We start from the raw sequence: 16,778 nt of genomic DNA, 5'->3' as shown, positions 1-16,778 counted from the left end.
CCTGCTGTTTTCAGCTCATGCTACCTGTTGTTTCTTGTGAGATGTTTTAACCTGTGCTACCTGGAATATATATGTAGGGTGAGGAGTTGAGATGGTTTTTTGAGCATGATTGTAGTCACGGTCATCAGGTGTGTAATGCAAAAATGTTAAGCAAGATGATTACAGCCTTTTCTCTGAGTGTCTATATTTTGAGAATGCCCTTTTCCATGTTTCCTGTCATTAGCATCAACAAAGATAATTAAAAACAATCTTCTACTGTTTAAAAATTTTTTTTGTCTGTTTCCTTGTCCCCAGAAGTTTGTTTCTTTGGTGTGACGTACTATACTTCAGTACATGAAAGCCAGTCCTTCAAACAAGTGTGTTCAGTAATCTGGATTTGTCTGCATGTACCAACTGTACCCTTTTTAACTGCATAAGTTTAGAAACCAGAAGTTAATGAAGAGCTTGTCTTGACTAGACGCTGATTTTTCTGACTATACAAAGTTTGCAGAAGTTGGCTTGTATCACCTTCTGAGCTGATGAAGTTGTTATTGGTACGACAAAGTTTTAAATGGGAAAGAATAAATGCATAAATAAAAGGTATTAATTGATTTTTAAATAGTTCAGTGCTGTGCCCATAAAATTGTAATGAGTTAAGCACTGTAACACCAAGAAATAGATGAACAATGACCTCTGTGCAATGGGCTGATAACCTTGAAGTCTAGCAGAAGCAAAAGTCAATATTTTCTGGTTTTGCCCAGTTCAACAAACATGCATAAATACCTTTAGCTCACAATTCTTTCCATACCTTCTCTCAGCTAAGGAACACAGAGTAGGAGTGTTTGAAGTAGCTCCCAAGTTCCTCCAGCAGCCCACAATCTCTTACTAGTCCTTGATAATATTCTGTCCTCTGCATGGATTGGCTTTCACATTGCATTGGCTAAGTTAAGGTGCCTAGGGAGCTGTCATGTTGACCTTGCTCTTGACTCAAGATGATGATGGTTTGTGGCATACCATAAAATGCCTTGAAGAGAAAGACCTGAGACGTTTTTGAACTTAAACATATATTCCTTGAGGAATTCTGAAAAGGTGAGAGGCTTGATACCCTCAGAAAGTGTGTCAGGGTGGAAGCTGGTTTCTGCCTTTTGCTCCTCTTGGTGTTTTTTTTTTTTTTTCAGAGTTTAAGGTTTCAGAGCCAAATAGATTATGCTTCTGAAGTCAGTCAAAGATATAGATATATATATATATTACTGAGGGCGAAATATGATTGCAATTTCTTAACTTAATTTCCTTGTAGCTTCAGATCACAGAATGTTTGCCAGTTTTCAAATGTTTCAGAGTATTGCCAGTAGTCTAAGCTTCCTAAAAATGTTCACAGGAAGAATTTTTGTAATATACGGTAAAAGGCAGGCTGTATGGGTACTATCTTTCTCCAGATTTAAGCTATGGAAGTTTTCAAGAAAACGTTTTAATAATACATGCAGTAGAAATGGCATCCCTGCTTGCTAGAAAAGTGAGTACATTACATGCGTTAGGGGAATATCCAGTAACAGACTTTTTTTTTCAAGGGAATCTAAGGTAGACTCTGAAATAATTGATTTTGCTCTGGAAAGTTCATTACATCTGAATTTGGGGGAGAAATACCACATCATTTAGTTTGCTTTACTGTTCCTTTTGCTGCAGTTTCCTGTGTTATTCCATGCAGATACTTCACTTTGACAGCCCAGATAAACAAAAGCCAGACACACATACCCAGAAAAAAAATCCCTGAACTCCAGTCTAGGGCAAAGATAAAGAATTCAGGCTTTTTCAGTGCTGTGACTAGACCCTGGGCACTGGAAAAGATTATGTGTGACTAAGGCTGTGATGATTTCTGTTCCGACATAATTGCTAAACAGTAACATGAACATACTTATTTTTCTCTGAATGGAGACATAGTCATTTAGGAAGTAAATAATATTTTTTAAAAATCTGGAAAAATGCTAGATTTGTTTAAATTCTGTAATATACATATTCAAGCATTCAGAAGATTAAATGCAGGCTGGGATTTTTCCAGGAGACCTGGAGAAGTTGGATGTCCAAAATCACATTGGGTCAGTGAAAGCCAGCTAATTCCTTTCCTATGTTTTTCCAGAAATCTGGGCTTAAATGACCTTTAGCTTGAGTTGGAGCAATAATTAAATGAAGTGGAAGATATACATTAAAGCTGGCTTATAAAATACTTTTTGCCCAACATCATGAGTCTGTGAGTAGATTCTTTCTGAGGTGATTCAACTATGTGTAAAGACTAGAATTCGTGTTTGCTCATGGGGTAGAATAAGCAATCATTTCATCCTGAGTGTAGAAGACACTGCAAACTGGACAATGTGATTTGAAGCCACAGAGATGCCTTCTGCCATGTGAACTCCCACAGAAAATCGTCATCTTCAACTTTATCAAAATTGTGGAAGGTCTAAGATTAATGCAAATGTTTGGAGTCAAGAGTAAATGTTTTTATGCTTTGTACTCCACTAATGCATTTAGATTAAATTTTTCCTTAGGTGAGTGTTAAACATACTCCATGATTTGACACGTCTATGGTATTTAATGGTTTAATCGTTTAAGTTTTATGCTAATTTACTTCTACTTTCCAGTATTTCAGCTTGACAGCTTTCTCAGAAGGCTTTTTGGGTATGTTTGGACCCTTGCATTTCCACATAGGACATGCTGACTGGATTTTGCTTTGATATGGAATGTGAAGTTTTTGGAAACGGCTATAAGCTGTCTATAGGTTGAAGTCTGATGACAAAGATGAGTATTTTAAAGCTAACAAAGTGAATGCTAAAATGTCATGACATTTTGCTATTTTTACAACATTAAAAATCCCAAACCCTGCCATAATCTCTTGCTGCCAAGCCTTTTAACTGTTTCTTAAGTGAAAAGTTGTGTGATAAAATGTCATCAGTCCAGCATAATCATTGAATGAAGATAATGTTATCGGTTTTTAACATACCAGAGTGGGTTTTTCACGGCTAGCAGGCGATATATTTAGAAATGTCATATTGGACAGATCGATAACCTTCCTCCATTACCTATTTGTTACATACATTTTGTTTTAATTCTGTCTTGTTAAAAGTCAATGGTAATTTAGCATGGGGGAAAAGATGGAAGAAAGAAACCTGCTGAACTAAACAGACTTATACAATAAAAAGAAATGTCCTCACTGTGCTGTGTACTGACTGAACACGGCTATAAAACAGTGTTAAGGAAAATGCTGAATCATTGAGGGAGGTAGACTCCTTTTCTAGTTTACATGTATACATTTCTGGAGGAAATCCTGTAGAGCAGGGGAAGCTCTGATTAGCGGCTGAAGTAGAGGTAGCCAAAGGTCAACTTGTTAGGGGTCTCGCTGAGACTTCAGGACACTTGGTTTTAATTCTGTAGTTTGTCCTTCTTTGACCCTGTCTGAGTCAATGAGGTATGTCCTCATTACAGATTCAGCTTGAATCTCTTCCCATATCAGCTGAAAAATGCTTCAGTCTCTTGACATAACCCATGAACCAGTATTAACTCTGTTGGTTCAAATTTACTTGAAATTCTTTAATTTTGTCCCATCAAATTTTATGCCAGAACACAGGTGTTGCTACCAATTTCTTGACTCTATATCTTGTGTTCTTAGTAGGTGGATAAGATTTTGATTATGTGGTAATGCCTGATTTGGATGAGGTTTGCACATCACGATGGTCTGGTTGTCCTCAGAAACATTTAGAAGGCTGTGGAAATAAGGCAGTGATAGAGTGTATGCTTAGTAAGCTCAGGTATTTTTGCATAAAATCTGGCAGTGTTTGGGGACTACATAATTTGTCAGCTGCTAGCAATAAATCTCAGCCATCCTCTTGCTCTCCTGCATGGCTCCTGTTGCTTAAGCTGGGTTCTTCTAAGGTAACACTTCATTTGCGAGTAAATTTGGGGGAAAGGAGAAAAAGGCTTTCACTAAAGAATTTGAGTTGACTATTTACTTTTTGGCTGCTCCATACCTCTCTATTTACATTAATTCCAATTAATGAAATGCCTGGTGTGTTGGATGCATCTGGGCAGAGGCATGTAATGCTAGCAGGCTGCAAGGGGGGCATGTGTCGTGGCCCTGTGGCAGTGAGGCTGGGCTAAGAGGGTCAGCACATTCCAGACAGGGCCAAGAGCAGGCCATGGACCATATACCATAGTGGTGCAAGGCAGCAATGTCTTGACTGGGAAGTGAAGCGTGGACCTCGTGCACAACGTGCGAGATCCAACCCAACTGTCACATGATCTAGTTCTATTTTATTCACTTAGTGCTAACAGACCACTGGTACTTCCGAACGAAGCTGAAACACCAACATATCCAAGTACTGTTGGAGAATACACAACAGGAAAAGGTTGATGTCTCTGTCACTGCTAGTAGTGTTTATCAGCAGGCAACACTGTGATATAAAGAGAATAAGGAGAGAAAAGAGATTTCAGATCTATTTGCTTGCTTAAAGGTTAGATTGCAGAAAAGGAAAGACTATAGTATATCCATGTACAGAAAGACACTTGAATTTTCTAGTTTCATGCTGTTTTGATGGAAAAGGGTCTTGTAACAAACAAATGATTTCGTCATCTGCATGTTGAAATGGATATCAGTACTAGCAATCATTTTAGTTTTGGCACTAGTTCTCAATCAAAGCCTTGCCCTGTGTAATTGCCCACATTTGAAGCTGTGATGTTACACAGAAAAAGCAGACAAAACCAAAATAATTTTCATCAGTGAAGGCTGAGGACATGCAGTACTGTGAACATGTTATTCTAGATTTTAACATTGAGTATGAACTGGAAGGGGTTTATTGTCAAAATCTATTTTGTGGTATATCTTAAGGTACATATGTCCTATGAAATATAGGAGGAGCTTTAATGATTGTGATGTGTATTTCCTCTCTTTTCGTTAGAAGGAGAGGGAAAAATTATGACCACAGATGTAAATTTCTGAAGTGTTTTTCTGTACTTTTGTGCTTCCCTCCTGGAAGTTCCTACTGTACTCTCTCGTGCAAATTTCTATTCTTTCATATTCATATCTTTAAAATATTAATGTAGTGGTTGCATTTGTGGAGCTGACCTGGAGGAAAAAGCCAAAGCCTGTGCTGTCTGCCTGACTGAGCGCTCCCTGGATGTGTGTTGCACTGTGCTGCTCCTGACCTCTGCTTGAAAATTTCTTATTGGTTTAGACCTTCATGCTCTTGTGCCCTGAGAGCAGACAATTTATTTATCTTCCTGTCCAGTCAGTGCAGATCTCTGCTGTGCTGTTGGTCAAAGACTCTACAAAGCAGAGTACTGGAAGTGTAAATACATGAAAGATTACCAGCAGTTTAGCTTTTTCCCTCCCACTCTAAGTTAGTATTAAGGGTGGTCTGTCTGTGAAGAATTACTTCTTTCAAAAGACCTCTGTGCTATGTTTCTGTGTAAGTGTATATACATTTAGAAATATTTGTAATTAAAACCTCTGAGGAGAAAAAGACGAAAAAAGCAGCAGTAGAGTGCTTGAAAGTGATGATTTCAAGATTCTGTTTCTCTGTACATCGTGCCAGAATTCAGCTGTCAGTAGTTGAAAGGATATACTCAAAGGAGTCTCCTGATGTACACTACTTTAGTTGCCTTCCTTTCAATAGTTTGCATTATGAAGACACGTGCTATCTCATAACCCTGTCTTGAGGGCGATGATGTTTCCCCATATTGTGTGAATAAAAGAACTCCACAGAGAGCTGACAGGGCCAAAAGAAAACAGGTTTTGTGTCTATGGCTGTCCTCATGAAAATCTCACTAATTCAAATGACAAGTTATAGAAAAAAACCTTAAAACTTTTCCAAAAATCTGTTGCAGCCTAATGAGGTTCCCAGCTGAATGTATGGTTGCCTGTATTTAAAGAAATCCCATTCCAGGCAAACAAACGCTCAAACTTTTTCATTTTTTGTCCTTTTTCATGTCTTCACTTCTGTGGTCATGAAGGCGGTTGGACATAATTACCAACGTGGTACCCATGTATGTGGTCTGTGATGCTAGCAAGTCAGTTCTTGTAGATTACGTGCAAGTTTGCATCTGATGTCAGATTCTTTTATTCATGACTGTTCTGTCATGAAATGTATTGCCTGGCATTAATCATAAAGTGCCAAAGGTTTGTTTGTTTATTTTTAATCCCAATAATTAGAACATGGAGTAGAATAATTCTTTGTAGCACCCGAGTAACATTTGAGTGTTTTTTTCCTTCCTTTCCCCCTCCCTTTGAACTTGATGCAAATTCCATGTACTTCATTGAATAGATGAGAGGTCAGGAAGTGTCGATTAAGTACTAATGGAACTGACTTCCTATGCTATTAATGAAAACATGACTCATATTCTAAGGATTTGCAGTTGGATTCCTGTAACTTCTGGTATTTCTGTTGTAATTGTTTTCAGCAATTATGTTTTCCTAGAACACAAAATGATAACAAAAAAATCGGTATATTAAAAGTAATGACAGCATAGTCATTTGTTTAAACTCATCCTGGCCTGGATGAATTGTATATTCGTAGCACACAAGATTTCTGACACAGACAGTAGATACACTTGTAATTTTCTTTTTAACTTTGCTGTCCAGAAGTATCTTTAGTGGGGAACGAAGGCAAATGTTCAAATAGTAAACATATCTCTGGGTGTTTTTGTAGCAAACCACCACAAACATCCAGAGTTCACGTATTCATGTGAATCATTTCTCTGTTCTTGAGCAGCTGGAAATAGCAGTGCGGTTACAGGGAGAAGATATTGAAAACATCAATACAGTATTTCTCCTATAATAACTTGGTTTTTCAGCTTTTTGTTTTTTTAGTTGAGGGTAGAACTGATAAACCCTAAGATTGTAATGGTATCAAAACCTGAGCTATATGCCAAAAGGAAATTCCTGAAGTCCTGGTGCTTGTTCCTGAGGCTGTGTGTGGCATGGGTATGAACTCCATGTACCCCAGAGCACTGCGTCAGGAAGAGTGAGCTGCACGATGGACTTGGGAAATAATGGACAATTCCCAGTTCCTTTATGATTTCAGGGAAGTAATTTAACGTAGTCTGTTCCCACATTCTCCTTTAGGAATATGATGATAAGGTTTCACAATCTGCTTCAATTTAAGTCTGTTAACGTGCATGTGGTGATCAGACGCACCAGTAACGGCAGCCAAGCGGGAAAGCTAAGAACACTTAATGTTTTGTAAATTACTTCTTGAAGCACCCATTCTCAATTGTAGTACTGCTCATGTTTTAAGCATATTTTTGAAACTGGACAGTACAGTGTATTTTTATCTAAATGTAGGTGTAAAGTGAGCTGGAGAGCAACAGAACTCATTTTGGGTTTTTTTCTGTTCTATGATAGGGGAGTGAAGAGCTTGACCAGCTTTTGCTGTTTTTTCTGTTGGTAGAACTTCGGGAATGGTGCCTTCCCTCTTGTCTCTGTTGGAGATCTCTGCTGGATGAAAGAACAGAAGTTTGAGTTCATTTTATTATTTTTATTGAATTATTTTGACATAGTTTGATGGGTCACAGGTTCAAGAGGAATGGAAAATAGGCATTTCATTATAAATCCTTCACAATTTTTTGTTCAGGTTTTACTTTTTGTCCTTTTCTATGTCAACCTATCTGTTGCATCTACAGTTGTCTGTAGTAGCAAATTTTTCAGTGGTGTATGGTAGTAAGCATTCAATTGCCATTTGTTTCCTTCAAAATCTCTCTCATAGTCTTTTATTAAAGGTGAATTAGAAAAGACCTGAATGTATAATGAATTCTGTGGTGAACAAATATAGTTTACTATGACATTTACCTTATAAAGGTAATCAAAGTACCAAAAGTCTTTCTTTCACTTCTTATATATTGTGAAAGAAATAATAAATAGATGTTTTCTAGTTTTTGAGGTAGCCTTTAATGTGACTTTCTCCTTTTCATAGTCATAATTTCCATATTTCTAAAATTACACTTTTGTCATGTACTGATTTAATCAGATAATCAGAGCTGTCTACCCCCCACACCCCCACCATCAAAAAAAATTGTTGCTCATTTTTTGCAGTAGATTTATAATCTTTGGGGGAATACATGCATCTTTGGCAGGTTTTTTTGTTTGTTGTGCATTAGACCTAATGACAAAAGAGGAGTTAGACGTACACGTTTCTGGGGAAACTGCAATCCAAATTATTTTTAATGATTTTACTGTAGTTATTTTTGTGATGCTTAACTTGTGCAGGCGTAATGATATGGATACCTTGAAAGGGCCTGTAAAAGAGTTGAAACAAAATTATTTCTTTTAGTAGGAGCAGGGCTCTGAAAGATTACTTCAGCCATGTAGCAGATGTCCTGTGAAACATGTGCTGCCACATTTTGGTGCTAGTTCTTGGTTTTGTTTGTATGCTGGGACATTTAATGTCTGGGCATATATACTGTATAGCTAGGTCTGTAAATGGCTTCTGCATTTTGCCGATTTGAGGATACACTGCTGTTGTGTCTTGGGTCTGTGAAGTCTGTAAGGAAAGGAGTGCTGCACAGTGAACTGTTCATGGGTCCTTAATATCTGGTGAGCACATCTGTCTACAGGGGCTTTGCCCTTTATTTTTCTGATATAGGTATCAAATGAAGGATATATCAAATGGATCAGTTCAAGAGCCTCAGTCTCCATAGGATAAGTTGTTTATTTTAATTGCTCTTATTGTTTAATAAAGATCTTAACATTAATCTGTTTCCTTGAGTTTGGATCTATTTGAACTGAAGACAAACAAGAGAATCCAGTAGTTGTAGACTTACCTTGGAGACAGAAAAAAGCAGGTAGCCCAGCTGAGGAATATAATTTTTCTGTCTGGTTTCTGCACATTGAGTAACTTGAGACCTGTGACTTGAAAGAATCACAGAATTAGTTGAGGTAGGAAGGGACCTCTGGACATCATCTTGTCCAACCCTCTGCTCAGGCAAGGTCACCTAGGACCAGTTGCTAAGAACCATGACCAGATGGCTTTTGAATATCTCCAAGGTTGGAGTTCTGGAGGAAGCAGCTTTGGGATTGTTTCCAGCTAAGCTGCCATAAAGAACGTTAGTGGTTGCCCTTTCACCTTCTAGGTGCTGAGCTCCCAAGGGATGGGTAGATATGTTTCAGCTCTGAATGCACCATGCATAACTGTTGGCTCCCGTGATGACTGAAAACTGACATAAAATGCCATCCATGAGGAACTCCATGAATAAATCCAAATGAGTAACAGTATCTTACCTTGAAGGGTAAGATTTCTGTTGAAATAGGTAAAGTTTAGAACAGAGACCCCAGTGCTTCTGTGTGGTTTTGCAGTAGTATCTCCATTTCTTTTGGGGAGGGTTTAAAACATACTCATATAGGCTGGAGGTTGCTTTCAAGGCCTGACTTAGAAGTATTCCAATACTAGAATTTTTTTTAGAGCTGACTAGTTTCCGCTGCCTGGAAGAAGAAAACCTTACTGTCGAATTCTCAGAGCAGGAATGTGCCAAAATCATGCAAAGAAATTGAAGCGACTCATCTATTCTGTTGTTCTTCAAGATGGTTTCTGGACATCTGAATGCCCTACCCAATTTTCTTTGGCATTACAGCTTCAACAATGATCCTACAGAGGCCATAGAGAAAAATAAAGTAGCTTTTGTTACGTGTCCCCTGTTCTCCAGATGTTCCATGCCATCAGGGAAGGGTCAGGGGTCAGCAGAGTATTACAGTGGGTACTGCTCCCACAGGGGTTATACTACTCTAAGTTACAATCGAAGCAGGAATGTGCAGTGATCAGCATGAAAACTCTGGTTGTTGGGTGAGTAACCTTTATTTTTTGTTGGAAAAGTTTCCCACTGAGATCATGTGACATTAAATTGTGGCAAGCTAAGTTGCATTTATATTAATTTGTTAGAAACTGATAGACACTCACGTTGCTAGCAGTGGGTGTTGTACTTTCTCATGCTTTCCCCTTCTTCCCCTCTGCTGGTATTCTTACAGGGCAATACATTTATTTTTTTTTTTTTAAATCAGAAAAGCCTTTGGTAGCAACTGTTATTTTCCATAGCGTATGTTTGGACAGCATCTAGCATGACGGTTAACAACAACTCTTTTTTTCAAGTATCTTCTGCGTGTTATTCCCTCTCAACCTTGATACGAAGAGATTTATAGAAAGGTAAAGAGAACAGAAAAGTAGGCAATTAAAGCTGTGTCTGTCTCTGGAGCAGAGACATGATACATGTAACTATATTTCTGAGTAGAATGCAAAAACTAAAGTTTGGTTTTTTTCTTCCATTAGTTTAGAGGTTAAGAGATTTTTTTCTTTTTTTCCCCTTTGGTTAACCTATTGAGGTATTATGAAAGTGGGCTTTCCTGGAATTCCTTTTTTTTTTAATAACAGGTTATTGATAAGGAAACCAAATCTGTGTGGCTGTTTTATAAATTCTGTTCTCTTTAATTTATTTTTCACAATAAAGACAAATTATGAAAGGGCTTATCTTGCAGCAATTTGAGCATTCTGTAAACACCTAACATCTCAGATGACCTTAGTCCCACTCAGCTATCTCATGCAACTGATTTTAAAACCTTTGTAGTGTTCCTAGGAGCAGATATGTTGTATTTCACAAAGCCATATAATTCTGTTCCATCCTGAAAATTATAGTTCCATGATAATTTTCAGAAAGTTGGTCAGCCCCAGTTCTGTTATGGCAGTGGAGTACTGTCCTTTCATACACTGTTTCTTGGCCAGTCCCATGTCATGGGGCAGAGAATGTAGGACAGATGCTTCACGCCTGGCATACTCAGCTGTTCCTGAGAATAAAACTACTACGTGCGACTGGCAAGTACTGCCTGAGGCAGCATATGCTAGCTGTTAATGTGTGACCTTTTAGTCCTCAGTAACATGACTAACTCATTTAGAAAGAAAAAAAAAATCAGATATGAAATTTAGGCAACTGAGTTTCTGAACATAAAGCCACTGCTTTATAATAAATATGTTTATCACTTCAAAACTCTAGTTCCTGATGTAAAGTGTTAATTGTACACTGACCAGTGTACAGAAAGGTGGGTGAGTAGCATGGACTGCCAGCCAGGTTTTATTTGAGTACATGGAGCTGCAAGTGATTGAATTACAGTGGCTTAAGAAGTTCCTGTCTCCTCAGCTGAGAGTTTTACCACCACTGAGCTGACATGCAGCTCAACTGATTGCACATGCCCTGCCACACCACTAAAAAATAAGCTAAGTTGTGCTATTTTAATTACTGCTGCCACAGAATAAACTGGGAATGACTGACTTGCTGCTTTTCTGGATGGTGCAGCTATTTATGGTTGTCCCAAAATAGGATAATTTTGAATTTTGACTCCTTAATGAACAGTAATATCCTTAGAAGTGAGACATGTATCCGAGTCTCTTGGTTTGTCTTTCTATTACCCAATCATCTGAGCTGGTGACACAATGAAACAGAATTTTTCAGTAAGTCTGCCTTGCTGAAACATGGCTTCTTCAGGGCCAGTACTGCAGAATGATCAAATAAGAAAATCCTCATTGAGGAGATACTTTATACATATACAGTACCTTTAATAAATAACAATTATCTATGCTATAATTTTATTTTAAGTTCAAAATCTGTTTTCCCTTGCATCTTTTCACTGCCAGCACTTTCATGGGAGCTAAAGAAATGGGTGAAATCTACTTGTTGAGATATGTAGTACAAATTCTTACTTGCAATTGGATGTTTGCTGAGCTGTACTACTGCATAATACTAAGTGCCTTGTAATTACACACCTAACTTTCCATGCATTTTATAAAATATCATTCAAGAGAAGAATGAAAGTATTTTAAATATCGTATTCACTACAAGTATAGGATTTATTCATGTTGGACTTGAGGCCTTTCTGGAGAGTTTATTGTTTGAATGTGCTTACTCTTCCCTTCCTAAAGAAAAGATGACAGAGGCATATCAGCATGGTTGAGTCCTTTCATTGAGGTGATATAAACAGAAAAGCAGTAATCATATGGGTAAAACAAAACCCCAAAGATTTTTCAGGTGATCATGGGTATTTATTTTTGCACTTTATTTGTATGTTTTATAATGTTCCTGCTGGACATTCCACAGGGATCCTTTAGACGTAGCATTGCTCCTGTTTACAGGGAGCGTTTCCCAGAACTGCTGGTCAATTGGTTGGGTGTTACTCTGTTGTTAGTATTTCTGTTGGTGGTCATTAACGAAGCTGTGTGAAAGAGCTGAAACTGAGAGGTTGCTGAGTAAAAAGAAGTAAATGTCAGTGTAATGGCTGGATAACATGTAGAAAAAAGAGATAGGTCAATAGAAGGCTTTTACCACTCTCCTCTGAATTAAGTAGGCACTGGGTTGGATGGCGGTCTGAAAAAGGTCATTTTGGTGTAGGATCTGGAAACAATTAATGCATGCAGTTGCTGAAGAAACCAGCTAACAGTTGTGTAACTTATGCTTGAGAACAAATGATGCCGATGATGCAGACTATGCAATGAAATTTTTATTCTGCACCTGTGAACTTCAAACATTTGCACATTCATTTTGAAACACCTGCCGAGTTTGGTTTTTTGGTTCTCTTCATGAAAGTAACTTCAGGATAGACCTCATTTTTATTTCTGACTACTGGAGTACAGTTTAAAGAACGGATATATATAATTCAGGATGGTTTTGAATGCAGGTTTCCAGAAGACCTTAATCATCCTTTTATTAAAGTTAATATTTTATGCATAAAATCACTGACAAAAAACATTTTCCTTTCTTTGTCTACAGCTGCGCAGAGCGAGGAGCGGTTGTGTGCATTTAAGGACCCATATCAGCAGGACCATGGAATCAGTGAGAGCCGAATCTCCCAGGAGAACGGCACAATTTTGTGCATGAAAGGTAGTACCTGCTATGGACTTTGGGAGAAAACACGAGAAGGAGACATACATCTTGTAAAACAAGGTACGTAACATTTTAGTGTAAGTGCTGCACTTCTGCTACTCTTTTCAATTCTTTGTGATCTAGCCAGCCGATACGAAGATGCACAGCTCGACATTTTGTTTGTGCGTTGTACAAATGCATAGTTTTAAACTTCCCATTTACCAATTTTAAATATGAACATGAACAGAAAGTTTGCTTGAAATAAATGACTTCTAAAAGAGACCAAAGAGATCAGTGCACAGTAGAAGGAAAAAACATTCAAATTGCTTGTTACTTAGGATGTCTAGAGGAAGATGCCTTTCTTGACTATATCTCAGTATATGTACTGATGTAATGGTAAGTTTAAAAACAAGTGTCTCATTAAGTAAAAATGTATATTCATTGATTGGATGTTTGTTTACAAAGGAAACTGTAGCTATAGCACAAAACTGTCACATACCACTAACCGTAAATACGCTGCTATTCTGCAGGGGGAGTGGTGGTAGGGAGAAGTGAAGGGTCTTGCTGTTGCTGGAGGTGTGTTTTGAGTAGCATTCTCGGGGACTCTGCTCTTGGTTACTTGGATACAAGTTAATCTAGTAACGCTGAATGAAAACAGGTATTTCCAAACATCCTGTGCAGTTGCTCTCAATGTTGTTTCACATTTGATCTGGTAATCTGTTGAAAGAAGCAGTCTGACTGCTTACCTCTGCCCCCACGCTGTCTCTTTCCCTTCCAGACATTTGTGCATAAAGGACATTTAACTGCCATTGACCATAGTTGGGAAGGAACAGTTGCTGCAGGGAGAAAGGGCCTACGTTAACCAAGAAATAAGTTGTGATCCTGTAGAAGAGTCTGAGGAAGGACAGCATTTCTAGAAGTTATGTAAGAAGCACCAAACTACAGATGCAGTCTTGTGGCCTAACTCTAAGGAGGGGACTAGGTCACAATTTCATCTAGGCTGTGGGCCAGAGGGTGGTAATATTGCCTGTGGTATCAGAGAAATGGGGAATGGCATACTTCTGCTTAGAAGGCTCAAGAATTCAGGTTTTGTCACATTGAGGTTGACAGCTGGACATCTCTGATGTTGGCCATCTCTGCTGCTGATATTTCTTCTCCTTGGCTGTGGTAATTTCTGAAAGAAATTCCTCAGGGTTTGTTTGAAAGGCCAGTAGTAAAGTCAGACAAGCAAATTGTGATAACTGTTTTCACCCCACTCTGTAACATTTAATTAAGTAATGTATGAATTTCTATAGCTGTATTTAATTGTCCATGCAACAGAATTAATTTTATGCCTCCTTTAAAAAAATTTCTTTAATTCGCCTCTTTTTACAGGTTGCTGGTCTCATATAGGAGACCCACAAGAGTGTCACTTTGAGGAGTGTATAGTTACAACCACCCCTTCCTTGATTCAGAATGGAACATATCGCTTCTGCTGCTGTAGTACGGACTTGTGTAATGTCAACTTCACAGAAAATTTTCCACCTCCTGACCCTACTGACACAACACCTTACAGTAAGTCAGATGTTTCCATCTCTGTCATTTCATGGTTTAAATAATTTAGAGGAAGATTATTCTTTCATGGTACTGTAAACTGCGAAACCTGTGACCTTTCTATTTATATGCAACAAAAATGGCAAACAGAACAAGCTTTTCCTTATGAAGCTTATCACATCTATATATCCCACAGTGCTCTGCAAAGAACAAGTTAGATGCTGAGAAGAGAATTGTTTTTGTAGACAACTGCTGAATGCAGATTATATTTTCCAAAATGGTCTCTAATCTTTGGTGCTTTGGTATTTGGATGCCCAACTTCAGAAGCCTGTGAGGATATTCAGAGGTATTCAGACTTCCGTTAAAAACGTTCCAGTAAGTTCATTAACATTACGGTACCTTTGAAAAGTCTGGTCTGTCTATTCAGTCATGGTTCACAGATAGCTTGGAGTGGTAGAACCAGTCTTATATGTAAGGCTGTGGAGATTTTCTCCAAGAGTCTTACAGTGCTTTGAAATCTGACTTCTTTCTTTTGCATATCTCTGCTAGAGACTGTGGCATAATGTTCAAAGTGATCTAGTTTGAGCAATGTAGCTTTCTTTCAGATTAGATTGTGTTACTTATTATAAAATCAACATAGCATATGGATCCAAATCAAGGGATCAGAACCCTTAACCACCTATTACAGAGCAAGATCATGACTAGTAGACACACCGTTATGCTGTGTTCCAAGTATTAAGAACCTGTAAAGAAGCTGAGTTAGTGGCCTGATCTAAACACTTGGATAGCCTTTTCTAAATAAGAATCTTGAAAGAGAAACTGAATAGAGGCAGGTATTTAAATGGAGGTACCACTGCTTCTGTATGTCGAGAGATCTTTATCAATGAAAAGTGTTCTGTGAAATGAAGATGTTTTTAATTGGATAGTATTTGCAGCTATAGAATGCAAAAAGAATAGTTTGTGTTTAGGAATGATGTTATTTGAATTAACTTAAACTCTAAGATAGTGAAGATACTGATGCTTTCAAAAGCTGTAGGATGGAGTCTTTGTAAGCAGTTCTGGTCAAAATGAGGGCTTGGTATGCTAAAAAAGAAAGCAACCTTTTACTGGGAAAGTCTGTATGGTATAAATGGGAAAGAGTTGATAAGATGTGGTGCCTTTTGGTTGATAATACTATTTGTAGAACCAGTAAGCAATCACCATTTGGAATCAGTGTCTGAGCTCAGCACTGTGCAATGCAGAACAGTCTTTACTTGACTCTGGTAATAGTCATCTGATTGAGCTCCCCAAATGTCACTAGAGTTAGTGCTATGCAGGGGATTTAGACAGAAGGGCAAAAAGGTATAAAGGTAATTCCTTGTCCCTTTCTGTCCCCCCAAAACAGGACAACAAGGTTCCTACAAAGTTACTTGTGCTTGTGCTTCTCCAAGGGTAGAAATTACAAGCTGAATTAATTCAGTTATTGGGTGATAAGACCTTCAAATAATTTTTATGTGGAATTTGTAATACTGAAAGATCTAGCTTTACTTGCACAGTGGAGGTGGGGGAGAAATCAGATTTATAAGACAGTCCTTAATTCACCCAGTTGTAACTGAGTGCTGCAGCGTACATTTCTACTGACTCAAACTATTTTGTGTTATTGTGTCACTTTCCATTTTCATAATATGCAAATTTGACTTTAGGCATAAGCATAAGCAAAGTAGGTTGCTGCCTAGCACAGCTGTCTGTCTGCTTTGACTAGGTTGAGAGATGGAGATTGGCCATTCCAGCAGCAAGGATGGCCTCATTTGCTACTCTAGTATTTTATTTGTAAAGTTCTACCTGTGCTGCATCCCATAGGAATGGGTCTGCTGCTGGCAGTGTAAATCCTGTACACCCACAGCATTGTGGAGGTAAAGGATGTTCTAGGAAGCTGTAAGGGTGCAAAAAGAGAGGGAGGCTGTGGCACACAGACCCCTGCAACATTACTGACCCCTGTTCCAGACACTGGAGTGTCCACAGTCCTTTTCCCAGCCTTCCCGACTCCTTCTAGCACTCATTTTGGTGCTGTAAGATTTAGTTTTGCCACCTCAATATTGAGGACAGAATTCTTGCTTTGGCAAAGGTCAGTATTTATGAAATTGTTGGGAAGCTTTGGATTGCCTGCCAGATACCTTACTGGAGCGCTCTTCCAGCCTTTCTGTTAAAGTTGTCAGAATGCTTTAAGGACACTAGTAAGCCTAGCTGCACATGCTGTGGCAATCTGTTTTACTATACCTTTTAGATTATTATATCAAAGAGGTTAACAGTCTTATGGGAAATCTTCTGCAGAAGGTTATTTCGGTATAGACAATGAACTGTAAGAGCACTATTTTGTTTATATTTTTTGATAAGGCATCAAAAATGTTGTA

The 16,778-nt window shown here is 38.2% G+C and overlaps 1 protein-coding gene across 1 annotated transcript in view; it reads left to right on the top strand.

Annotated features, from left to right (window-relative positions):
• Positions 1-16,778, top strand: part of BMPR2 (bone morphogenetic protein receptor type 2) — a 114,411-nt gene that overhangs the window by 44,377 nt on the left and 53,256 nt on the right. The window contains exons 2-3 of the mRNA XM_075093755.1: positions 12,763-12,936; positions 14,230-14,409. Of these exons, the coding sequence (XP_074949856.1) occupies positions 12,763-12,936; positions 14,230-14,409 (354 nt within the window). The remainder of the gene's footprint in view (positions 1-12,762; positions 12,937-14,229; positions 14,410-16,778) is intronic.

This window comes from Phalacrocorax aristotelis, chromosome 5 (assembly GCF_949628215.1).
Source record: "Phalacrocorax aristotelis chromosome 5, bGulAri2.1, whole genome shotgun sequence".
Taxonomy (NCBI): Eukaryota; Metazoa; Chordata; class Aves; order Suliformes; family Phalacrocoracidae; genus Phalacrocorax; species Phalacrocorax aristotelis.
This window is presented reverse-complemented; position numbering and strand designations above follow the sequence as displayed.